Consider the following 26,493-nt stretch of genomic DNA (forward strand, 5'->3'; position numbering starts at 1 on the left):
ATCACCATTAGCTTAAAAAAATGTATAAAATGTCAGGACACTTTTTCCACTCAAGTTCGGAGAGAGTGTATGAGAGAAAACGATACTCACTGGCCTTTTTTTATTTTTTTCAGTTCAGGTTCGATACGCGATACATTTAACCTGTCTTACCCGAAATGTGCATTAATTGAATGTTTATGATTAAGATAACCTCTTTACTATGACGATGAAAAAAAAAATTCATTTAGTAATAGAAGGAATAAAAGTTGATATTTCGTCGTGTAAGGATTTCAAGAGATTTTTATGGACGAGAACTGGCCACATGTAAGCTGAGACAAAAATCGTCTTTCAGTAACGAGAATAATTTAGTTAAGCTTTCTGTCGTCAACTGAGGGCCAGACAGCCTCACCTCACGTCGTTCCAATACCCCTTATCTTATCTCAGCCATCCCACCCCCTGACTCCAGCCACCTCACCAGAACCACCTCCTTTGACGCACTTATATCCTTTTTCACTCTATCTCTTACATTTCCACCTTCACCCCCACCCTTCATTTCACGTCTATTTCCTTCCCGTACTTCCCCTCCCGTAGGCCAGTCCCTCGCCTTCACTTTCCCCTACTCATTACCCCTCATCATTCCTCTACCCATTACCACTGCCATTATTCCCCTACCCATTACCCCTCCAGTCACTCACCTATCTATTACCTCTCCCTTCACTTTCCTTCCCATTACCTCACCAGTCATTTCCCTACCCATTATCTTACCAGCCATTCCCCTACCCATTACCCCTCCAACCATTCCCCTACTCATTACCCCTCCAGCCATTCCCCTACCCATTACCCCTCCAACCATTCCCCTACCTATTACCCCTCCAACCATTTCCCTGCCTATTACCCCTCCAGCCATTCCCCTACCCATTACCCCTCCAACCGTTCCCCTACCTATTACCCCTCCAACCATTTCCCTGCCTATTACCCCTCCCGTCATTCCCCTACCCATTACCCCTCCCTTCATTTTTCTTCCCTTCCTCACACCTCTACCCTGTGTCATTTCTCCCCTCTCTTACTTTCCCCTCACTCTTCCCCCTACTTCACCCCTGCCCATATTCTCTCTTCTACCCCTTCCTCCCCTCTTGCTCCCCTTCTCTTACCCCTGCACGCCCCCTTCCACTCACTTCACCTCTACCCATCTGCTCTCTTCTACCACTTCCTCCCCTCTTTCTACCCTCCTCATACCCTTACACATTCCCTTCACCCCAACAAATTTTCACATCACCTCCTCCCATACTCCCACCCCATTTCACGCCTTACCACCCAATAAATCACCCCTCACCCCTATTAATCTCCCCCCCTCTCATCCCAGGTCATCTCCCTCGGCACCCCAGATCAGTTCCCCTCACTCGACACAGTCCATGGAGTAGCCAGCCAGCGTCCTCTCTCTAGCCATTGGGGGGGGGGGGTATTCTCACTGCCATGGGGACTGTCGTAACACTTCTTCTTTAGCGATTTATCCTGCCTGTTACAATATAAAATTCTATTGTGTGCTCTTGATTCGGATTATGTTGATATTAGAAAGGCATACATAAAATAACTATACAAATAAATTAATATAGTTCAAGCAGGAATGCCGTGATTAGACAAAACTACCTCTAACTTGTGCAGTAAAGTGGGCCATTTTCCCTTGCTACCACCAGACAGTTTTCGTAGGACGCCCTCCCTCCCCCCCTTTTTTTTTTTTTGAGAAGTGGTTAACGATGCCCCCAAATAAGGGAATTATAGTGTGATAAGAGACGAGGCAGAGGGGAGAAGGGAGGGAAGGAGAGGGGGGAGAGGGGAAGTGAAGGGGGAGGAGAGTGATCAGAGAGAAGGGAGGCAAGATGGAGATGAGAGAGGGACAAGGGAGAGAGAGAGAGAGAGAGAGAGAGAGAGAGAGAGGGGGGGGGAAGGGGGACAAGAGAGATACGCGAAGGATAATGAAGGGTGTCAGAGCCTAGGGTGGGGATTGGCCTAATTAATGAATGGGAAGAAGAGAGAGAAAGAGAAAGGGTAGAGGGAGCAGGAAAGAAGAGGAGAAAGAGGCAGAAAGAATGACGGAGGGAAAAGGGAATGTTGCTTTCATTCTACTCATACTGTCACTAAAACATTTTCAGAGTAGGATGGAGTTCAGAAAATGATGGGGTTAAATATACCTTCATTCAGTAAGACAGCATAATAAACCTCTTTAAGGCTACATAAAACTGACAGGACTTGGCTAGAAACAGCGGGGCGTCATTTCCATTTTATATTGGCTTCCTCTTAACGATTATATTTGGGTAGGATAGAATTTTTACTGGGTGGATTAACTGTAGCCTGGATTAAAATTCTCTTCAATAAACCTCAAGGGACGACTGGAATGTCACCTGTTTTATTCTTGCTACCAACGGAGGCTTTTATTCGTCTTTATAGTTGGAGATCGTCGTGTAAGAAGTATGGTGAGTGGTAGCTAAAATCGCCCACTCTTTGTCTGGTATTCTCAGTGGTTAAGGAAGCTCCCTAACACATTTTCCTAAGCGATATATTTTGCTTATCGCAGTTTACCGTCGTCTTCTGTGTTATGTAAATCCTTCCAGTATCGTTGTACTGTGCATAAATAACATAAAAGAGGATATTAACCAGCCATATCTATATACGAGTATAAATCGTTTTGACAGTGGTACTAGGACGCCTCCATACCTGACGAGAATACGGGTGACCTCCTTTTAAGTGCATTTGTACTGCTACGAGACGCTTTTATTCATCTTAAGAATAGCCTTTCACATTAATTGTAGTAATAGTATTAGTAGTAGTAGTAGGAACCCAGGTTCATCTGAATGTGAACCCATAGACTTCAGGCGGAAGTGGCCCTCTTCATGCAGTGCACCGTCTTCCTTTCAGGGGATGGGAGGGAGTTGAGAAGCATTTGTACAATCAAACAACGGATCCGTTCAGCATTGTCAGTGCCACCGCGTGAAGGTGCCCTTCTCCAGCCGCTCATATTGAAGGGCTTTTTTAAGGCTGCCATATATTCAACTTTTTTTTTTTTTTTTAATGTGTCCGACTCTGGGCATAGGCTTCACAGCCTGCTATCAAGGCCCAGCAGTCCTCCTACATACCATACACCTCTACATGTCACCACTTCGGCACTAACACCCACCGTCCATATTGAATACATGCTAGGGCTGTCTCATACAGGACTGGTGTATTGGTACTAGCGGGGGTATTTTTACGACATGTCGGCGAGTCTTCTGGTAGATCAGTAAAGCCTGATTTAATGAAATTCAAATCCTTAAACTGTTCCCTACCCCGGCCGGGATTTGAACCTGGGTCCGTTAGAACGGCAGGCCACCTCTCTACCGATTGAGCCACGCCTCCCCTACTACGGGTGAGGTTGTTATACTGTACTAAGCTAAATAAATTCGTTGGGAGATGGCGGGGAAAAAAAATTACCTTTTTATTAACTTACTGGCCTTCGTTGGCCACATTTAGTTTGTTGATTCGGTCTGCTTTAAAGCAATTTTGTTCATTTGAGATAAATTATAAAAGTCTGATGGCCCAAACTGCCACAGTATATTTGGAATGCTCGACTTTTCTTCACCCGAATAATATGGGTTTGGTTCAGCTTGCATAAGTAAATCAAAGTGCGTCGAAAGCTTTCAAAAGGATAGCCCTGTCATGGTGGGATCATGTCTCAACTTTTTTTACTTTGACATAACCTTAAATTGCCGTTTCTCCATCTTGAATGCTGAGTTGTAACGGTAGGTTAACACTGGAATACGATGCTGTTCACGAAGAAGTGCTATGGAAAGGATAAAGAGCCGTAGCATTGTCTCTTTCTGCCACTGAGCTACGTGAATTAAGTAGCAAAATGTGAAAAATGTGGACCAAGTTATAATGAAAGTCTATACAGTTTTAAGGTTGGCAACAAGTGTATTTAATTGATTGTGGTTATGGGATTCTTAAAATGATGTTACTAAATCCCTTTTACCTTAACTTGGCCCAGATTTGGGTCCTTTGCAACTTGTCCCACGTAGTTCAGTGGCAGAATAAAACATTACCATGGCTCTACTTTCTTTTCACAGTATTTCTTCGTGACTAGCATTTTCCAGTGTTATTCTGTTGTTAAAACTCAGCATTCAAGATGGATAGATGGCAGTTTTAGGCCAAATTAAAGAAAAAAAAAAGGGTATAGTATAATTAACTCCCTGGTGACTTGGAAGAGCAGTATCTGCCCTCTGCTCTACCTCCCGTCTTCTCCTTTCATCTCTCTTCCTCCTCCCCCTCCTCCCTTTCCTCTCCTCCCCTTACCCTGTATTTCTTCCCGTCCCCATCTCCGTCAGCGCGATGCATAAGGATCATGTGTACAGTTATGTATATATGTGCAAATATTTAAGTCAATAAATCTGTTTAATGGAGGATTAAATGGGAAAATAGAGAGGAGATTGAAACAACACTCACCTTTTTTATTTTTTATTTTTTTGCCTCTTCTTCCCCCCTTACTGGACTTCCCCCTTCCCACTCCCCCTTTTTCCTGTGACTCCTGCCACCCCCCTCCACTCATCCCTCCTCTCTTCTCTTCTTCCTTCCCTTTGTCCACCTCACCCCCTCGTCCCTCTCTCCCTCAGCAGCGAGCAGTGGCCAACATTCGTGTGTGTGTGTGTGTGTGTGTGTGTGTGTGTGTGTGTGTGTGTGTGTGTGTGTGTGTGTGTGTGCGCTTATTGAATATTATATTAGGATGAAAATGAAGAGAGGCCACCATAATCTCTATCCCCTTTTCCCCTCTCCTCCCTCCAGCTCCCTTCCCTCTCCCCACCTCCCTTTTTCCCCCAGGCTCCTCTCCCCTCCCCTTCTTCATTCATCCCCCCCTCCCCACCCGTCTGTTCGTGCCATCTCACCTGTTCCCTTTTCCTCTACTTCCCCTCTTCCCATCTTACCCTTTCCCCTTTCCTCATACTCTCCTCCTCCCTTCTCAACTCTTACCCCTCTCCTTCCCCTCCCCCACCCTCCTGTCCCGCAGCTCCCTCCAGCTCTTATTCTTTCCCTTCCCTCATCACCACTTTCCCCACTTCTCACCCCCCACCACCCCATTTATTCCCCTCTCATCTCTCAAGCCTTCACCCCCACTTTTCCCCCCTGTCACCTCCCTCTTCACCCAACTCCCTTCGCCCTCCCCTTTCCCTCTCATATCCTCCACCCCACCCATCTCTCATCCCCCTCCCCTTCCCCTTTCTCAATACCCCTCCCCTCTCCCATCCTCCCTTCCTCCCACCTCTCGCTTCCTCTTCCCTCCTTCCCATTCGTATCCCCCCTCCCCCACCCATTCCGCATCCACCCTCCACCTCCCATCTCGCAACCCCCCTCCCCCTCCCTTCTCACATCCCCCTGCCATCCACTCGTAGCCACCATTTATATATGTACTCGCATATTTGCCCCCACTCCTGCAAACTCCATTTCCATAAACATTTGTGAGGTTCAGGCCTGAGAGCAATTTTTTTCTTTATTTTATTGAATTTTGTGCATTATTTTAATGTTTTTTTTTTTTTTCCAGTTTAACCTGGGTTTAGATTTAGATCAGTCGTATAGCCAGCCAGGGAAAAGAAGTTTGTGCGTTGAACAGTTTTTGTAATTGTTATTGTTAATATAAGTAGTTGTAGTAGTAGTTGTAGTAGTAGTAACAGTAGTCTCAGCAGCAGCAGCAACAGCAACGGTATTTTTTCTTTTTATTATTATTATTATTATTATTATTATTATCATTATTTTTATTATTCTGCATAAGAGGCATAGAAGAGAGAGAGAATCCAAGTTCGCTCCTAAGAAACGACACAAGAAAGACACGTAACACAAAGACATCGGAACAGACAGCACAGTACAGACGTACGTGTTCCTGCAGGTAAAACACACAGGTGATAATAAAAACACACCCAGCACGTAACAGACACAGGGCAAAAGAGAATAAGTTAGCACTTCAGAGAGAGAGAGAGAGTCTGTGACCTGCATATGGAGAGTTTAAGTTACTGTTTCCTTAACAAAGAAAGTTAAGTGGCCATGGATACCCCGTAACACCTCTAACTTAGCGATTTTTTCAACACGTTATCCCTCAGTGTCCCCATGTACGCTACTGGTCCAAACAATATCGATATTCAAACGATATAATGGGTCTTACAAGGGAATGTTAAGGAGTGATATGGAAAATAAATCGCAAGAGACTAAGGGCTTGGACACCTCCTGTGGATGTAGAAAGGCAAATCTCAGAGAGGAAATGATAAGTTAAGGTGAGGAGGGTAGGTAGATAAGATAAGGAGGTGTGTGTGTTGGGTCATTACTCTCTTACCTGCCCTGATGAGGATTTGGTCTCGTATAGTCACTGAGTTCACACATCTACATTATTTTTTAAGTTTGCTTCTGACCTCTCTACCGCCTCGAATTTTGACCTCTTGTTCCTGTTTATCTTATTTGCTTCTGGTCACTATCCCGCCCCATCTTTGAGTGGGAAAGAGGTTATGATGATGATGGTGATGAGGGTGATGGTGATGCTGATGATAGTGATGATGGTGGTAGTGATGGTAATAGTGATGATGATGGTGATATCGATGATGATGATGATGATGATATTGTTGTAGATGATGATGGTGATGATGATGATGATGATGATGATGACGATGGTGATGATGGCGATGTTGATGATGATGATGATAATGATGATTCTCACTTGCTACTCTAGTTTTCCTCTTTCTCCCCCAGTCTGCCGTCAGTTCTCGCGGCCTGTGTGGGCGATGGTCGGGTCGGTCCAGCCTGACAGCTTCGATACGCTCCACTCCTACGCCAACACCTTCCAGATGCCCTTCGTTACGCCCTGGTTCCCGGAAAATGTGAGTACCTGCATTACTTATTTACCTGTTACTGAATTTGTGTGTTGATATTGTGTACCGGGGGGAGGTGATCTTAAGATGGGGCTGGGAATGGAAAGGGAGGAAGAGGAGGAGGAGGAAAGAGGTAGAAGTGTAGTAGAGGACATGAAGGACGAAAGGTAGAGAAAGAAGGAAGAGAAAATGGAGGAAAAAGTGGAGGAGGAGGAGAATTGGTACTGTAAGTATATGACGATGAATGAAGAGAGATGATGTGAAGGAGTAGAGGAAGAGGGCTACGGTACTCATTTTCTTACGTCAACGCCTTGCAGATGCCATTCACTGCTACTTAATTCCCAGAAGATGTGAGTAGCTAAAGATTATATTTATACTGCTTTTTATTTTACAAGTTTATGAATTATGAAGATATATTTCGTTAAAAATAGTGAATGTAAAGTGACGACACTGGGAAAGAAAAAGTGGTGGCAGTAGTGGCGCATGGAAAATCGTTTTTTTTTTTTTTTCTTAATGGTAAATTTGATGTATTGCATGGTAAATGATTAGTAATACCATAACATCCAGGGCACCTTTCTTCCAGAGTACACTTACACTTATATACCTGCTACACAACAGTGGTACTTATACTGCAGTAAAAAATAATGAAATAATTCAGGGATTGGGTCACATGTGCTTATACCGTCTCTATCTCCTGTTCTCTCTTTTTTTTTTTTTTTTTTTTTTTTTCACTGTGCCGTCCCTACATCTTCATACATTTTTGTAAAATCTATTTATTTATTAGTTGCCTAGATTAAAAGAAAAAAAAGGAAAAGAACGAGGGCTTTTGGACAACGTACCTCTGTAGGGTATGCGGGACCTTGGCTGTCACGAAGTAAAATGTAGTTTAATACATCTGTCCTTGAATTTACGGAAAGAGCGAAGAATTCGTCTTTCAAGAATCAAACCTGCTGGAGACGAAGGTTCTCCGCAAAAGAAAAAAAAAATTGCATATGTTGTTTTAGAGACAAACCATTTGAAGAACGAAGAAAGAATAGGGAGAAATAGGTAGTTTAGCTTATCGTGTTCGCATGTTATGTTTTAACATCTTGGGCGGTGATATTGGGAACAGAAACGCTCTAAGACAAAGGCTTAAAACGCCATGTGTTTGGGAATCCTAAAGATGTTTGTTAAGGTTACTGGATGTGTCGGCATCTTGGCTACGTGATGATGACAGTGATATTGGAGTGAGTACGGATTAAACTGGAAAGAGGAAAAATGATGGAGGAGCAAGATGGAAGAACAAGGGTTAGAGGTGAATATTTCATTAATCATTTTTAGGGAGAGGGGGAAGTTGGGCAAGGGAGAAAGTGGGGAGGAGGAAGGAGGAGAAGGAAGAATAGAAAAGACGATAGGGATTAGGAAGGAGGAACAGGAAGAGTCGGAGGGGACTTTGCTGAGGCTATCTGGCGGCTAAGTGGGTTTAGGCCTATTTAGGGATAGTTCTGGTGCTGTGAGTGAATATGTGTGAGAACCTGCAACATTTCTTAGTGATTTGTGAGCAGAGAGGTGTAATGTGTGTGTGTGTGTGTGTGTGTGTGTGTGTGTGTGTGTGTGTGTGTGTGTGTGTGTGTGTGTGTGTGTGTGTGTGTGTGTGTGTGTGTGTGTGTTTTCACTCAGATGAATTAGTTTCTTGTTAATAATTTTGACATTAAAATATGAGCCCTAATAGTCGCAACCATTATATACAATAATAACCTTTCCTGAGGCAATCTGGCGGCTAAGTGGCGTTATTTAGGTTTGCTTTTGATCATTTCCACCCCTTGCTTTCTATAATATTAAGTCTCATTGCTGCAGATATAATGGCATAACGTTTTTCATATTTATCTGCTGTTAAACTAACTTTCTATCTATCTATTGCCAGACGCCTCAATCCCGTTTGGGGTGGCCACAAACAAATCGCCTCCAAGTCACCCTGTCCCCCACCATTTCACTGCCCTGCTCCCAACTCACACACCCCTCTCTCATATACCTCTCCACCCCATCCCTCCATCTCATCCTCGGCCTCCCCCTCCCTCTTCCCCCCTCCACCTCACTCACATACACTCTCTTCGTTAGTCTTTCACCCTCCATCCTCTCCACATGGCCAAACCACCTCAGTGTGTTCCTCATAACGCTTCCTATCACATCCACATCCACACCACAACGCTCCTTTACATCCTCATTCGTCAGCCTGTCTCTCCATGTGACTCCACAGGCTCCTCTTAAATAACTCATTTCCACTGCTCTCACTCTTGACTTGTGTCCTTCCAACAATGTCCAAGCTTCACTTCCGTACGTTAGAGTTGGTATCACAATACTGTCATGTAGTAACTTTTTCACTTCCATGCTCACTTCCCTGTTTCTTATCACTGCTTTCAAAGAACCAGCAACCTTTCTTCCCTGCTGTACCCTTTCAAGCACTTCATCTTCCAAACCTCCATCCTTACTCATCACACTACCCAAATACTTAAACGTACTCACATTTTCCATTTCCTCACCATCCAACCTCGCTGTACATTCACTAACTTCACCTCTCTCAAAGACCATCACTTTACTCTTCCCTACATTCACCTTTAGGTTCCGTTTCTTACACACTCTCTCAAACTCATCCACCAAGCCTTGCAACTCCCTTTCGTCTTCACTCAACAACACAGTATCATCCGCAAACAACAGTACAGGGAGTTTCCAAACACTATCATCTCTCACCATGGCCACTCCAACATCCACTACCCTACCTTGTACCTCTTTTATTACCCCATCCATGTACAGATTGAACAACCATGGAGACATGACACATCCCTGTTTCAAACCAACTTTCAAAGAGAAAAATTCACTTAGTTCACCATCCACACGCACTGCAGCCTTCGCACCATCGTACATACTCTTCACAGCATTCAACAACTTCCCATCTATTCCATATATTCTTAACACTTTCCACAATCCTTGTCTATCCACCCTGTCATATGCTTTCTCCAAATCCATGAAAGCCGCATACAACTTCTTTCCCTTCTCTAGAAACTTTTCCACTAAAGATCTAAGAATGAATATCTGATCTACACAACCTCTTCCCTTCCTAAAGCCTCCCTGTTCTTCTCCAACTAATTTCTCTGTTCTTTCTCTAACTCTGTCTATAAGTATCCTACCATACACTTTTCCTATTATACTAAGAAGACAAATGCCCCTATGATTACCACACACTTCTTTTTCCCCTTTTCCTTTGTACAAGGGAATAATTATACCTGACTTCCAATCCTCCGGGACTCTACCTTCCTCCCAGGCCAATCTGCACATCTTCCACATACATTCTACTACTATCTCTCCCCCCATGCTTCAGCATTTCACCACACACTCCATCAATTCCTGGGGCTTTCCCCGATTTAACTTTCTTCATTGCTTCCACAACTTCTATCCTACTGATTTCTTCCTGTCTTCTCACCTCCCTCCTTCTCCCAGCCATTCCCCAGCCACTTATACTCGCATTACTTCCATCCTCTACGTTCAACAATTCCTTAAAGTGTTCTCTCCATCTGCTCACTTTTTCTCCCTTCTCCACTAGTAACCTACCATTTTTATCTTTCACTCCCCTGCTAACTTCACTTCCACCCTGTCTTACTCTTTTCACTTCTCTCCAGAACATTTTCTTACAGTCCCTCCACTTTACACTCAAATTCCTTCCAAATTCCTCATCCACTCTCTTCTTACTCTCTCTTACTAATCTTTTCACCTCTCTCTTTCTTTCTGCATATAACTCTCTCTTCCGCCTCTCAACTTCTTCCACGCCCCTATTTCTCATCCATTCATTGTATGCTTTCTTCTTTTGTGCCACAGCCTGTTTCACCTCTTCAGTCCACCACGCTGTTCCTTGCACCCCCCTCCGTCTTCTCTTCCTTCCACACACCACATCACATGCTGCACATATTTCTTCTGTAAATATCTTACACACACCTTCCACGTCTGCCATCTGCTCCAATTCATATTTGCCCAATCGTTCCTCCACTTCTCTCTTATACTCTGCCTTTTTCTCATCCTCTTGTAACCTTTCCACTCTCCTTGCAACTACTCCTTCCTCTCGTCTTTCCCTTCTTCTATTCCTCCATCTTACTTGCATTCTAATTCTGGCCACCACCAAGTAGTGGTCAGAAAGTCCACTCCCCCAACCTCTATACACTCTTGCATCCTTTACACATCTTCGCATCCTTTCATCCACACACACATAATCAATCATTGCCTTCCTTTCATTCAGTTCACCACCCACCCTTCTCATCACTCGCCATGTATACCTGTGGATCATTTTATGCCTGAAGAGGGTATTGGCTATCACCAACCCCCTCCCAGCACAAATGTCCATTAACGCACTCCCATTCTCATCTATCTCAGCAGGCACACCCCACTCACCAACTATTCCATCCACCTTCACATTCCCAACTTTACCATTCATATCACCAATCAAAAACACTCACTCATTCCTTCCAAACTTTTCCATGCACACTTCCACATTTGTCCAGAACTCTTCTCTCACTCTTCTAGCACGATCTTGCGTTGGCGCATACACACACACAATCACCCACATTTGTATTCCAACTTTCAACTTTACCCACACAATCCTTGACCCAACTGATCCATACTGTCTTATGCTCTTCTTCCATCTTTTACTCACAACTATACATACTCCTTCCTTTGCCCTCTCATTCTCACCTACTCCTGCACATATACCCCATCCATACTCCCATTCTCTCACACTTTCTCCTCTCCATTTTGTTTCAGTTATTCCACATACATCCACTTTCGCACCCTCAAGCACCTGGACAATCTCTTTCTCTTTCACCTCATCATTCGCTCCTCTTACATTCCATGTACTCATTACCAAGTCCTTTGTCCGGTCCTGGGTCGTCAACGTTTGGTCAGTCCTTGTCCGAGGCTTCTTGTTTGTTTTTTTAGTTAGTTGTTTTCCGGGGAGGGGCACTAACCCTCCGCCAACCCTTTTAGTCGCCTTTTACGACAAGCAGGGATACTGGGGGAGTATTCTTGAAAACCCCCCTACCCCCAGGGGGGGGTAATAATTCCATTTAAGAAATACAGCTGCTACAAGACGAGGAATATGTGTGAAATGTACTAACTGTGCTAAATTAGAAACACACACACACACACACACACACACACACACACACACACACACACATGGTATTTACTCTAAAATAGCATTGCATAATTTACCTCTCTCTCTCTCTCTCTCTCTCTCTCTCTCTCTCTCTCTCTCTCTCATTTTAGCACCCATGGTACCTCTCCTCTAAACTTGTAGTCACTTTCCCAATATTTCTCTCCAGATTCTCCTGTCCCCTTCCCCCAAACACACATATATTCGATTTTACATATTTTAATCTCTTCAGATAAATTGTCGTACTCTCTCTGAGAATGTGGATTTTTCGTAACATCTCCTCCTTATAGATCTTTTTGTATATTTCACCTCAGTATCCTCTTGTATGTTACTGCTGCAAACTAAGTCGATATGAAAATGATAAAAATACCGAAAAAGTCGATGTTTACTATGCAATATGCGGAGTACATCGCTTAGGAAGATGTGTTACGAAGCCTCCCATGCCAACTAGAGTACAGCCCAAAGCACTGTGTTGCCTGGGGTGGAGAAAGAGAGCAAAATATGTTAGTTTGCTCCCCACCCAGATCAGCTGTGTGGTCTTGTTAAAACGTCTTTCGTGATCAGGGAAGTTTGTTATCATTAGAACTTTTCGTCGAAAAAACAGGGTATTCTTGAATATCATTCGTCAGATAATTTTTGTGCACAGTGTAGTAATTCCTTTGATGTACACACATCTTCACATGACTCAACCAACATTAATGTCAAATCAGAGTGCTTCATTCTAGCACATAATTTTACTAACTAGCCAAAAGTGATCCTTCAGTCACATTTGATTTAGTATTTTTTTGCGTTTTACGACTATTTCTTCACTGGGTCTCAACTTCTATCTTGCCATTCACTTTAAGGGGTTTTTATTTTTTCCTTCCCTCACCATACTTACTGTTGCACAAGTTTTGTAGTTCTTCACCCAATACACTATCTCCAAGCAACTTGAAGTACCTTGAAAGCTTATATTGATCTCTTATCCATAAGCAAATGTTCTTGCGTATTATGTGGTAAGGTGGCATGGGCGTAGGTGTGTTGTGGTGATATGAGTGTAGGCCTGCGTGTGATGTGGTGTTATGAGTGTAGGCGTGATGTGGTGATGTGAATGTAGGTATGATGTGGTGATATGAGTGTAGGTGTGATATGGTGATATGAATGTAAGTGTGATCTGGTGATATACTGTAAGTGTGTATGTGATGTGGTGATAAGGGTGAAGGTGTGATAACGGTTGTACTGACGCATATGTGATGAGAAGAAAAAAGAATTCCTAAGTAGGGGGCTCTGATATCCAGGTTGGCGTTGATTTGGTGGATCGAGTGTATTGTAAAAAGATCAAAAGTAAAACCTAACAGTATTAAAGATATTAACTTAAAAATTATGCATTCACGTAAAGACAATTATGTACCCGGATTTCACAGCGCTTTCTAGTTTCTTTTTAATTGCTTCAAAGGTAAAGGCGAATGAATAGGTTTGCAGTTTTTCGCACTGGTTGTTTTTCGGTCACGCTGCATACCCAGGCTCTGCACTGGTACTGGCGATCCATAGAAGGTCAGAAGGAGGAAGGTGCCAGGATAAGGTTAGTAAGGGAGACATTTCCACCATCTGAACACCACTGTCTTCCTGAGAGGACAGGGTCCTTTGTGGGAGAAGTTTGAGTCACAGCAGAAGGTATGTCCTGTCTCTGTTAGTATTATATAGGCTATACATATATATGTATACGGTGAACAATATGCTACGTGTGTGTGTGTGTGTGTGTGTGTGTGTGTGTGTGTGTGTGTGTGTGTGTGTGTGTGTGTGTGTGTGTGTGTGTGTGTGTGTGTGTGTGTGTGTATGAACGTGCAATAAATTCTTAGTGATTTGTGAGCATAGAGGTGCACTGCGGTGTGTGTATGTGTGTGTGTGTGTGTGTGTGTGTGTGAACGTGCAATAAATTCTTAGTGATTTGTGAGCATTGAGGTGCACCGCGGTGTGTGTGTGTGTGTGTGTGTGTGTGTGTGTGTGTGTGTGTGTGTGTGTTACACCCAGACGAGTCAGTTTCTTGGTAATGATTTTCATCTCAAGATATGAACCCAAGTAAACGTAATCAAAAATAATCACCTTTACTGAGGCACTTTAGCGGCTAAGTGGGGTTATTTGGGGTTGGTTATGATTTTATCCACCCCTTGCTTTCTATAATATTAAGTCTCATTATGCAGATAGAATGGCATAACGTTTATCGAATTTATCTCCTATTAAAATAACTAAACGGAGGTAATTATTCCAACTAAGATATGCACCTGCTACAAGACGAGGAATATATGTGAAGTGTATTAATTGTGTTAAATTAGAAACACACACACACACACACACACACACACACACACACACACACACACACACACACACACACACACACACACACACACACACACACACACACACACACACACACACACACACACACACACTTCACTGCATATTTTGTTCTCTTCGGATATATTCTCGTACTTTAAGTGGCTTTGGAACATTTCGTAACATCTCTTCCTTATCGATTTATTCTGCATACTTTGCCTCGGCATCCTGTAGTATTTATGGATGGAAACTGTGTCGATATTAAAACGATGTAAATAATCAGGAAGACGGTGTTGCTGTGCAATACGCGGAGTAAATTCCTTTCGGAGAGGTGTTACGGAGCCTCCCATGCTAGCTATAATACAACCCAAAGCTCTCTCTTACCTCGGGAGGAGAAATAGAACAAAGTATGTTAATTTGCTCCTCACCCAGTTCAGCTGTGTTGTCTTGTTACAGTTCATGATCTGGAAGGTTTCTTATCATCAGAGTTTCGAGTCGAAAATACATGTAGTTTCTTATAATGACTCGTCGGTTCATTTTTGTGCACAGTGGAGTAATGTACACGCGTCTTTACATGACTTAGCGCACATTAATGTCAAATCAGGTGCTGCATTCAAGCATATAATTATACTAACTAACCAAGAGTGATCGTTCAAATACACCTGATTATAAGGTATTTTCCGAGATTTACGACATCCTTTACTGTCTCAACTGCTTTCCTGCCATTCACTGGAAGAATTTTTCCCCTCCCTCACTTTATTTACTGTTTCACGAGTTTTGTAGTTCTTCACCAATATACGAGTATCCAAACATCTTGACCTAGTTCTTCACCATTACATCCAAACATCTTGAAGGGATGTATCTTGAAATATTATATTGATCTCTTTTTCATAAGTAAGTGATCTTGTATATTATGTGATGTGGAAGCATGGGCGTAGGTGTGATGTGATGATATGAGTGTAGGTGTGTTGTGGTGATATACTTTAGGTGTAAATGTGATGTGATATGGGTGTAGGTGTGATATGGTGGTATACACGCAGATGTAATGAGACGAAAAAAGAAGTGCTAGATAGGGGGGTCTGATGTCCTGGGTTGGTGTGGGTTGGTGGATCGAGTGTATTGTGAAAAATCAAATGCTGTAAAACCCAGTAATATTAAATATATTAATAAAAATCGTGTTGTCACGTAAAGACAGTTCTGTACACACATTTTTCAGTGCATTCTAATTTCGCTTTATATGCTTCTAGAACAAAGGCGAATTTGAAATTTTAGTAATTGTTTACTTTGGTTATTTCTGGGACACTGCATATTCAGGCTCTGCTCTGGTACTGGCGATCCGTAGAGGGTCAGAAGGAGGAAGGTGCCAAGATAGGGTTAGTAAGAGAGACATTTCCACCGTCTCAGCACAATTTGTCTTCCTGAGAGGATAGGGTCCTTTGTGGAATCAGTTTGAGTCACCACTGCATTATAATGTTAACTGTTGCATCTGGTGCAGAAGGTGTGACCTATCACCAGTCTTATTATATAGGTTACACTTCTGCATGTATAGAGTACACAATACGAGGTGTGTGTGTGTGTGTGTGTGTGTGTGTGTGTGTGTGTGTGTGTGTGTGTGTGTGTGTGTGTGTGTGTGTGTTTTCACCCAGGCGAATCAGTTCCTTGATAATGATTTTCACCCCATAATATGAACCCTAGTAAACGTAATCATTATACACAATGATCACCATACTGAGGCACTTTAGCGGCTAAGTGGGGTTATTTAGGGCTGCTTTTGATCATTTCCAACTCTTGCTTTCTATAATATTAAGTCTCATTATGCAGATATAATGGCATAACGTTTTTCGTATTTATATCCAATTAAAATAACTAGATGGTGGTAATCGTTCCAGCTAAGAAACACAGCTGTTACAAGAAGAGGAATATGTGTGAAGTGTATCAATTGTGTTAAATTACACACACACACACACACACACACACACACACACACACACACACACACACACACACACACACACACACACACACACACACACACACACACACACACACACACACACACATTATATTTTCACGCAGCCCGCATGGGTTAATTTACTTCCTTTTCCTGTCTGTCTGTCTGTCTGTCTGTCTGTCTGTCTGTCTCTCTCTCTCTCTCTCTCTCTCTCTCTCTCTCTCTCTCCCTCTCTCTCTCTCTCTCTCTCTCTCTCTCTCTTTCATTTTTGCACCCATCGCACATACATCCCCCAAACCGGTAGTTATATTCCCAATACCTCTCTCCAGATTCCTTTATCCCCTTCCCCCAAACACACACACTTTTGACTTTACATATTTTTGTCTCTTCGGATAAACTGTCATTCTTTAAGTGGCTCTGAAATATTTTGTAACACCTCCTCCTCATCGATTTATTTTGGATACAGGTAATGTAAACTATGTGGATATTAACATAATATATTCTCCGAACAAGACAATGCTACTGGGCACTGTGCAAAGTAAATCGGGTGTTACGAAGCCTCTCCTGCCAACTAAAATACGGCCTAAAACACACTGTTACCTTGCTGGGAGAATTAGAACAAAATATATTAATTTGTTCCCCATCCAGGTCAGCTGTGTGATTTTGTTAAATTGTATTTAGTGATCTGAAAAGTTTGTTATTAAAACTTCACTTCGAAAATACATGTTATTTTTTTATAATCATTCGTCGATTAACTTATGTGCACAATGGAGTAAATGCAATCGATGTACTCGTGCACATGTCTTCACATGACAGTCCACATTAATGTCACATCAGGGTGCTTCATTTTTGCACATACTTAATAACCAAAAATGATCGCTGAATCACACTTGATTTTATAGGATTTTTCGCGTTTTTCTGCTATTCCTCCACTGGGTTTCAACTGCTTTTCTTGCCATTCACTTGTTTTTTCCTCCCTCACCATTCGTACTATTGAACAAGTTTTGTACCTTCACCCAATATATCCAAGCATCTTAGAGGGATGCATCTTGAAACCTTATCTTGTTCTCTAATCCATAAGTAAGTGTTCTTGCGATTTATTATAGACATCACTCTGTAAGTACAGGTATATATGACCAGATCTGACGAAGAATCACATGCGCTAATGGTTGCAGATTGAAAGTGCGAGGCATCGTTGAAGAGAATTAGTAGGAGTGAGGCAGGGCAGACGTGAGTAAGTATGGAGAATGAGTCAGGAAAAATGTAAGACAGGATGAAGGTTGAAATAAAGCAAAAGTGAGATAACGCCAAGAAATGAGGGTAGAAGGAGGCAGGGAGGCGTTAGAGAAAGAGTAGGATATAGTGATGTTAGGCAGGGAGGGAGTGGGACCCAGTGGCGTGAGAGAAGACCACAGTATGGCAGGCTAACGCTTGGCAAGGTAGGGGTGAGACAGGGTAGCAGAGTAGTGTTAGGCAGAACATGGGTTAAGTAAGGTGGTGGTGGGCAGGACAAGGGCGAAAAAGGGTGGTGTTTGGTAGGGCATGGGTGGGCCAGAGTGGTGTTAGAAAGTGTAGCAGGAAGGCATGGTGATGTTAGGCAGGGCAGTCGTGGGGCATGATGGTGTTAAACAGGACAGGGATGAAGTAAGGTGGTTTTAGGCAGGGCAGGGGTGAGGCAAGGTGGAGTTAGAAAGTGTAGGTGGGAGGTATTGTGATGTTAGGCAGAGAAGAGGTGAGGCAAGATGGTGTTAGACAGGACATAGATGAAGTAAGGTAGTGTTAGGCAGGACGGGAGGCAAGGAGGGTGGTGTTAGGAATGGAAGTATCAGGTGCATTCATGGATGATCAACAGAAAAATCTTAACAGTATACGAGGTTTGCTAATGGAATTCGACGAGGTTAATCCAGTGCAAATTCTGCTCCTTAATTTCAGTCTAATACACTTTTTTCTCCATTTTTCTCATTGCTCTTTCTAGTTTCAGTCCTTAGCAACCATACCTTCCTTTCACCTTCATACTCTCCCCTCCTTTTCCTTAACATTGCTCTGTACTGTTCAAATGGGAATCCTGCTCTTTGAATTTGATCTTCTTTCAAAATGTTGTTCATCATTTTACTTAATTCAACCTCATACTTTTCCTCCGTTCCGTTTTTATTGCTCTCTACTAATAAAATGACTATCCTCCTCTTCCATTTATGCCTCTTCCTAAATTTAATTCCACCTTCCTTTCTCTCCCAGTATTTTTTACAGCTTGGCTTTGTTCTTTTCCCCTTCCCAGTCGTCATCCCTCGTGCCTCAGTGCTACCCGTCCCTTGGCCTATTACGTGTGCTCTGGACACGAGAGCACAGCATATATTTTCTTCTCTTATTAGTTTGTCGCGAGCATCTGAAAAATTAATCTCCTTTTTGTCTGCCACAGAAGACTTCAAAACTGATAATGTGTGAGGTAAAAGGTTATGAAAGACATAGTTCACAAGGAATTTTGTAATAGAATAAGCATCCAAAATGTAAACATCAAGATATTACACCAAATCAAATCAAATATATAAGATAAAATAGGATCAGACAACTACCTATTCAATACAGTTACTATAATTTCGATCACGCATATAAAATGACTTAAAGCATGATCATTGAAAATCTGACCCTGTGGGCGGCACCGGAACGTGAAGACTCTTGGCTCCCCTTCAAGATATGTGGTTAGTTGGGCTCATTTCGCATTCCACCTGCTCACTTCACTCGGCCTTTGAAACATTATCATGAAATATTACATCCACTTGTATTTAATACAGCCACACTAAACGAAGACAAAGTTTATGTTTTCAGATTTTCGTTTCTAGCTTTGGAATTGGGTTGTTGCCCGTAGGCCTGTATATGTGTTATCCTGTAATCGGGCTGCAACCAAAACTGCCATACCCGTAAATATAATCCTGTTGACACTTATAGCGATAGTACCGACTAAATGTAATCCTGGGGCAAATTATGTACGAGGAGAAAAACTGTGGACCCACTCATAACGTATTGGGATGTTAATTTTTTTCTTATATTAAAGTATGCGTCGCATATTATAGCACACAATAATTACGCTGATTCCATCACCCTACATTGTTTTAACTCCATAATCTGTCTCCCGTGTAACTCTGCTTGGTAGGTTCGTAGCCCATAACTCAAGCATCTCTCTCTCTCTCTCTCTCTCTCTCTCTCTCTCTCTCTCTCTCTCTCTCTCTCTCTCTCTCTCCAGTGTAACAGTCTGCCTGGCAGGTTCATGGCTCATAACGCAAACATCCCCCTCCCCTCTCTCTCTCTCTCTCTGCAGGAGTTTGATGACGTAGTGGATCGCGTTGCCCTCTCTCACCACCTGGTCACATCCACAGTATTCCAACAGTAGCATTAAAAAAATCGTGTAAGGTTCACACAGTTTATACAGGAAACCAAAAGGAACACTCGAAACTCCTTCACACAAATGGAAAAACTGATGTAACACTCAACAAATATCATCCCCTTGAATCCCGTGATGTAATTATTTTATTTTATTCTTGCTGTCTCCAGACGCCTTTTTAAACTTAGGAAATGCCCCTGGTACTGAAGGGGTAAATGTAGGTCATATCTAATCCCTACAGTTCAGTGAGTTGACTGAAATCGTCTGGCAACAGAAAAAAATAGAATAAAGACATCACTATACTGAATGATCTCTAACTTTTTTTGTTTTGTTTTAACAGAGATTAGTGACAGATCCTTAAGAGGTGTCGAAAGCACTGTAACACAGGTAGTAGGATTTGTCTGACTGTCTTGTTACTTCCTGTAATCTAGTGCAAACATCAAGCAAAGACTGATAACTAAGCAACAACTGCAACACAAGAAGCAGTCGTTGGGGTTACGTTTTCAACAGTGATAAATGGTTTGTTGAAAACGGTGAGGGAAACATTTGCGATTACATAATAAAATCAATATCATTTCAACACACAGTTGCACACGAAAAATACCAGTTTGGCTACCTTACTACAGTACCCTCTGGAAGAAGCAGCAATACACAAATACTGTAGTAAACACATTGTAAAGTAAGAAATACAAGAGTTTAAAGTGAGAAACTAATGTTTCATATATATATATATATATATATATATATATATATATATATATATATATATATATATATATATATATGTGTGTGTGTGTGTGTGTGTGTGTGTGTGTGTGTGTGTGTGTTTACATTATATTTTGCTGCAGTTCTTAGCAGACAGGTAGTGACTAGTTGAAGACACTAGAGACGGAGATGACCAGAAGCATTATGCAAATAAAATGCTGTTAGAAAAGAATATTGGTTTATTGGACTACGGTAACCTTTAGCTTAAAATTTAATTTTGGCTTAACACACAATTGTAAAACAGCCTCATCAAGCTACTACCTTTAGGAAATATCTCCGCTACAGAAAGTATAAGAAAGTAGAGGAAGGACACTGCTGATGAAGTAAGCTGGTGCTGATAGTGATCTTGAATCTTCTGAACGATATGACCAGTTCGGCATACTAGTCCAAGTCGGCGAAGTAAAGCTGCAACAGGAATTATAGGTATTAGACAGTATGATCAATAACATAATATTAGATTATGTTATAGCTTTACCGGCACAGAATTAATTAATGTTACCAATTTAAAAAAGAAAATCAACAGTCCATGTGCGACATTCCTGAATATACTTATGGTAGATTCCCTGTCGTAACCATAAACTGTTTTTGTAGGAAGGTAAAGGCAAGACGAGTACAGTCTTCTAATGCCTCTTCTTCTTCCTCCAGTAAAATAAATAAATAAATAAAACAAATAAAGATAATAAGAATAAATATAGTTACGACGGAGAATTGTCGTAAGATTATATATATATATATATATATATATATATATATATATATATATATATATATATATATATATTCTTTCTCTGCAGGAGACATAAGCTAGTAAAGGAGGGTTCAGAATATTCTCTTGTATCCAGTTCTTCGTATAAAAACAGATCTAAGTTACAACATGGAATCAGTCGTAAATAAGTTTACGAATCCGGCTCCAAAATACTGGACATTCCCCATTCAGTTCCACGTTTACAGGTAAGTTTCAACTTTCAGGCAGTTTTATAGGTAAGCTTCGTGTTTCAAGCAGTTTCTTGAAATCCAAGAACCTTGTTCATAAATTTTCTAGCTTCCTTATTCCATACTATTTCTCCTTTGAAGAGGTAAATCCAGTCGGATATAAACAAACAGAGCAATGCCACGTTCTTCGAAACTTGAAGCCTGCTTTTAAACGCGTAACTTGAGTGAACCGCACATGTGAAAAAGAGCTCACCTGGGAACAAGGACTTACCTGGGAAAAGAAATCACCTTGGAAAAAGTAGGAAAGAGAACTCACCTGGGAAGAATACCTCATCCTGGAAAAAGAACTCACCTGGGAAAAAGAACTCACATCGGAAAAAGAACTCACCTGGCGGCTACCGAGAGACTGAGCAGGACGGTAGTTGTCAACCAGGGCATCTCCGTTGGCTTCCTTCAAGGTGCGGAACTGTGCCATCTGTAGGGGTATAGCCACACTTCACAGTGTTAGTCTTGCTAACCACAGACTATTTTATACGGCCGTTGAAAATAAAAAAGACCATTCAAAGTTTTTAAAATCCTGAATGAAGCACAAAGGCGTCTGACCCCTTTATTGTGATGATGTCTTATTTTTTCTTGCTACCTAGGAAGACCTCTTGTACTGAAAGGATTAATGAAGGCTATATCTGACATCTCCAGTTTCAAGAGCCATTCCTTAGCCGAGTACAGACGTTTTGTGGCAGCATGGATAAAAGAGAAACGACTTCATTGTACTGAAGGAACTAAATGCTCGATCAAGAATGACGGCACAAAAGAAAATAGAAAATGGAGAGTAAGAGGATGTGTAAATTGTCATTATACTCGTTTTACCATCACTTGGCCCACATTTTAGACTTTTTGCAGCTTACAGTATTTCACATAGTTCAGTAAGCACAACAGATAATGCTGCACGAAAGTTACTCTATTGTTACAGCTAAGCAGCCAGGCTGGAGAGATGACAATTTTAGGGTAAGTTAAAGTTAAAAGAGTATAGGAGAATATATTTGCTCTTATCTCCTCACCTGTTCGGCCGATACGTCTAGTTTGTCATGGAAGACCGTCCACACTACCACCTCGTTGCAGGGCGGTGTGGTCAGAGAGCCTAGGTAGCGGTAGAACTTCTTCCTGTTATTGGGTAGGAAGGTTGACAGCGGGATGGGCTGAATGGCGACCTCTTGACCTGATGGTAAAGGAACGAATGTCAAGGAATTGTGTTTGCCCATATCTTCACGGAAATAACGAAAGCATGTAACTCTCTCTCTCTCTTTCTCTCTCTCTCTCTCTCTCTCTCTCTCTCTCTCTCATGATATGAATTGGATGTAGTGCAGCCACCCGACGAAGATGTTTGTATTAAGAAACAATAGTAAAGAAGTTAGCAGTAAATCTAAGCAGAAATATCTTACGTGATACACGAAACAAAACCCACCAGTTCTGTATTGGATTGCGACAAGTACAGTTAGAGGTTTAAGTCACACAAAGCATCGAGTTCCGTGATAAACAAAACAGCACAAAGTATCACCTGGCAGCGTGATGTTGGCAAGCCCCGTTATAAGTCCTGCGATTGCTGGGTTGTCTTGTGCTGTGATGGTAAACATGACCCCGAGTACCGCCAGACCGTCCTCGTACAAAACGGCCGTTGCTGTGTCGTTGTAAACCTTCCTGTAATGCACCAGGTGGACCTCGCACGGGTACCTAAGAGGAGAGGGCATGCAATATTATAATCTCTCTCTCTCTCTCTCTCTCTAATGCTACTTCAGGCCATTAAATTTCATATCCATTTGAGACGAACCAACTAATATTCCGCAAGCGGAACCTTCTTCTCCGGTCGTCATATTGATCTTCTGCTTATTCTGTCATACTATCTCACCCCTTTGTGTGTGTGTGTGTGTGTGTTTATCTCACCCTGCCATCACATGCAAATCTTTCGCCCCCTCTATCATACTGCCTCTTCCCCTTATTTCATTCATTTCTCCTCATGTCAGCATACTTAATCAGTGTCCTCCTCTATATATGACAGTGTTTCGTCCCGTGGTTTCCTTCATTTTTCCTGCTGTCATCATATTTAATCTTCTGCCTCCGTTATCACTCTGCCTCATCCCTTTGTTTCCATCATGGGAGCGAGCTAACCATGGCTCACTGACTCAACCCTGTCTACCATCCACCATACCAAGCCCTCTCAGTGTGGTCTAAGCTCTGCCTTCATGTTTCACTTCTTGCCTGTCATCCTTCATCCTCTCCTGCTTGAGGCACTTTATTGCCTAACAACAACCTAACTCCGACTCTGACATGATCACACTTTTACTACTTCCTTACCCCTTCTTTCTTAACTCTTCCTTACTCCATCCTATCCATTACCATACTCCACCCTAAATACTGCCATACTTCACCTTAACCACTGCCATACTCCACCTTAACCACTGCCTTTCTCCATACTCCATCCCAACCACCGCCATATTCCACCCAAACTGCCGCAAAACTGTATCCTGACCGCCGCAAACCATGTCTCCCACCGCCATACTCCACCCTAATCACCGTCTACCTCCCAACTTACCTGTTGTGTCGGATGAGATGCTCCGAGCCAACGGGGTTATTGGAACCCCAGTGGAAATGAAGCTGCGCGAACTCATATTCGCCGTTGAGATTCCCGCCACTCACATAGGGTCTGATCGGCATGTCCACTGTGATCATGGCTGCCAGTAAAGAAATAGCTGTTTTAGGTAAATCCCAATAATCAGCTTGGGAGGTTTATTGAGGAATCTCTGTCAGTTTACTAATCGATTAGCTCTAAAATCTGGCCCCCCAAACCTACTAGTGTGAGTTATTATCCTTGCTGATAAAAATGTGGATAGTAATCTGCGTGTCAGCATTTCCTGATTATATTACGTTAGCGTACGTAAGAACCAAGTGAGAGGCTGAGAACAGCGGTCGTGCTACGGTCACTAGCAAAATTGGCCGAGGAAGTGTTATTGCAGTCACTATGTTTTCATCTGACGGAGCTGGACCATACACACAAACACTATGCTGTGGTTGCATGAAGTGCGATAGGCCTTACTCATGAGGTAGCGATGAGCCTTCTTGGTCACTGGTCAAATCAACCATTTTATGAGGCTACACTTGGCCATCAACGGAGCAAAACCGAATTCGAGATCATTGTCAGATGAAAACAAACTGACCATGTCTTCAGAGTATAAAAGTTAGCCGTAAAGAATAACCTAGGACACCTCACAGGATTTCACAACTCCATGAAGGAACTATATCCTTTTTACATTAACCTGACCCAGATTTTCGTCCTTTTACAGCTTATTTCACGTAGGTTTTATACGCCTCTGCAGTACGTCCTTTCCATAGCACATTTTGGTGACTAGCATCGTATTTCAATGATGATAAGTTTTTGCAACTCGTCATTCAAGATGGAGACGAGAGATGCCAGTTTTAGACCAGGTTAGAGTAAAAGTATAAGCGTACCTGAGTGTCCATTATTCGTGACTTTGACTGATGTTGGCATAACGTTGTAGTTGAAGAACTGGAAGGGATTCCATGTCGTCACCCTATTCCCGTTGTAGAGATCAATAGGAGACTGGCGCTGATATCCGCAAAAGGGGTAATGCTTTGCCCAATACCGCGGACCTGAAGGGTGATACTGTAGGTCAATATGTGAGAAAGAGAGAGAGAGAGAGAGAGAGAGAGAGAGAGAGAGAGAGAGAGAAGGAAGGAAGGAAAACAGGGGTCATGAGAGTTGGAACAGGCGAGTCGACAAGAATAACCCATTATGAAAAATTTTTCCCATAAGCTGCATCATGTCTTTCAGGTCATGTAAAATTAATTCAGGATCCCTACTTGCACAAGAGATCAAGTTAGGTCGACACAGTGCTTTCACATCATACTTCTTATCCTTGCTTTTGAACCCCGTAACAGGGAACATAATTACAAAGTTTGTGTAATGCCAGAGTCTCTCATCCAGAAGTTTAATCTTGAAACACCACCACTTGTATGCCTCCACGAGCATTCCTGTTTATTCGCGCACTCCAGTATGCGGCTAAAAAATAAAAATCTAAACATAAACCTCACTTCATCCCCATTAACCGACTCTCGTCTCCTCCCCTGGAACCCTCTTTGCTCTTTTCTCCCTATGAATGATCTATAAATTTATTTGTTCAGCCGGGATGATGCAGGCGTGGACTATCTTATTTCCACGTGTCCTCCACGAGGGAATGTAAGTGGGACAGCCACCCACTCTCTGGATGTGCGTACGATCCAGATTGCCCATTCACGATTGTCAATACTTCCCCAGGCCCAGACCCACAATATCGGGCATGTGGCTTAGGACGCGGTGCTGCTGTAGCTGTGAAAGTGTCTTCATAACCATCTATTGACTTAAGGAAAGCTTTCCATATTTAAATGCTGGAATATTTCTAAGAACTAGACTGTATCAGACGTGGCGCATAACTCTCGTAGAATGTGTAACTCGTGAATTTTGTACTTGTTTTCTGTATTAACTTTTTTTTTTTTTTTTTTTTTATCTTTGCAGATGACTCTGACCAATTTTCTGAAAGTTTTCCAAGAAAGCTGTGTTACAGGAAAAACAGGGTACCCTCACTGTCTCTCATCAGTGATAGCAAGTCAAACATAATATCTCCATGTCCAGCGTAAGTCAGTATCTCAGTCGTCAGTCAGTCACCTATACTGCTATCTCACACGCAGTACAACCTGGACAACCCCTAGTATTGTCCTAGCTTTAAGTTCATTGCTGGCTTCCGGCTGTTTGTTGCCTTTGGTCAATTCGTTAAAACAATTTCAACCAGTCTTTTGTTCATATTTGTTCCCAAGTGTTTGCTTTGGGTAGTTCTTAACACATACTTTGTTACTTACCGGTGTGACCTTCGTAGCTCCAGTGGAATTCATTTGAACCCCCCTCCTCCTCATCGTCATCATCATCATCATCGTCATCATCGTCACCTGTGGGTGGGAGACAAGAGGGACCATCAGTAGTTTTTCTCGGAGGATTGACATAGTCTTGTGATGCGAGGTCGCGAGAATATATATATATATATATATTTTTTTAGCATGAAAGTAATCCATTAATGAA

General features: G+C 42.3%; 2 protein-coding genes across 2 annotated transcripts in view; one reads left to right on the forward strand and one right to left on the reverse strand.

Annotated features, from left to right (window-relative positions):
* The window catches only part of LOC145396489 (glutamate receptor 1-like), a 584,166-nt gene that overhangs the window by 43,970 nt on the left and 513,703 nt on the right, over window positions 1-26,493 (forward strand). Inside the window, exons 3-4 of the mRNA XM_080269888.1 lie at window positions 5,543-5,594; window positions 6,736-6,863. Of these exons, the coding sequence (XP_080126014.1) occupies window positions 5,543-5,594; window positions 6,736-6,863 (180 nt within the window). The remainder of the gene's footprint in view (window positions 1-5,542; window positions 5,595-6,735; window positions 6,864-26,493) is intronic.
* The window catches only part of LOC145410539 (putative carbonic anhydrase 3), a 42,610-nt gene continuing 36,936 nt past the window's right edge, over window positions 20,820-26,493 (reverse strand). The window contains exons 3-8 of the mRNA XM_080280683.1: window positions 24,873-25,034; window positions 23,959-24,097; window positions 22,927-23,066; window positions 22,430-22,587; window positions 21,724-21,846; window positions 20,820-20,843 (exon numbers count right to left, since the gene is read on the reverse strand). Coding sequence (XP_080136809.1) covers window positions 20,820-20,843; window positions 21,724-21,846; window positions 22,430-22,587; window positions 22,927-23,066; window positions 23,959-24,097; window positions 24,873-25,034 — 746 coding nt within the window. The remainder of the gene's footprint in view (window positions 20,844-21,723; window positions 21,847-22,429; window positions 22,588-22,926; window positions 23,067-23,958; window positions 24,098-24,872; window positions 25,035-26,493) is intronic.

This window comes from Coenobita brevimanus, chromosome 1, assembly GCF_032717465.1.
Source record: "Coenobita brevimanus isolate Jiangsu-jjx chromosome 1, ASM3271746v2, whole genome shotgun sequence".
In the NCBI taxonomy this organism is placed as follows: domain Eukaryota; kingdom Metazoa; phylum Arthropoda; class Malacostraca; order Decapoda; family Coenobitidae; genus Coenobita; species Coenobita brevimanus.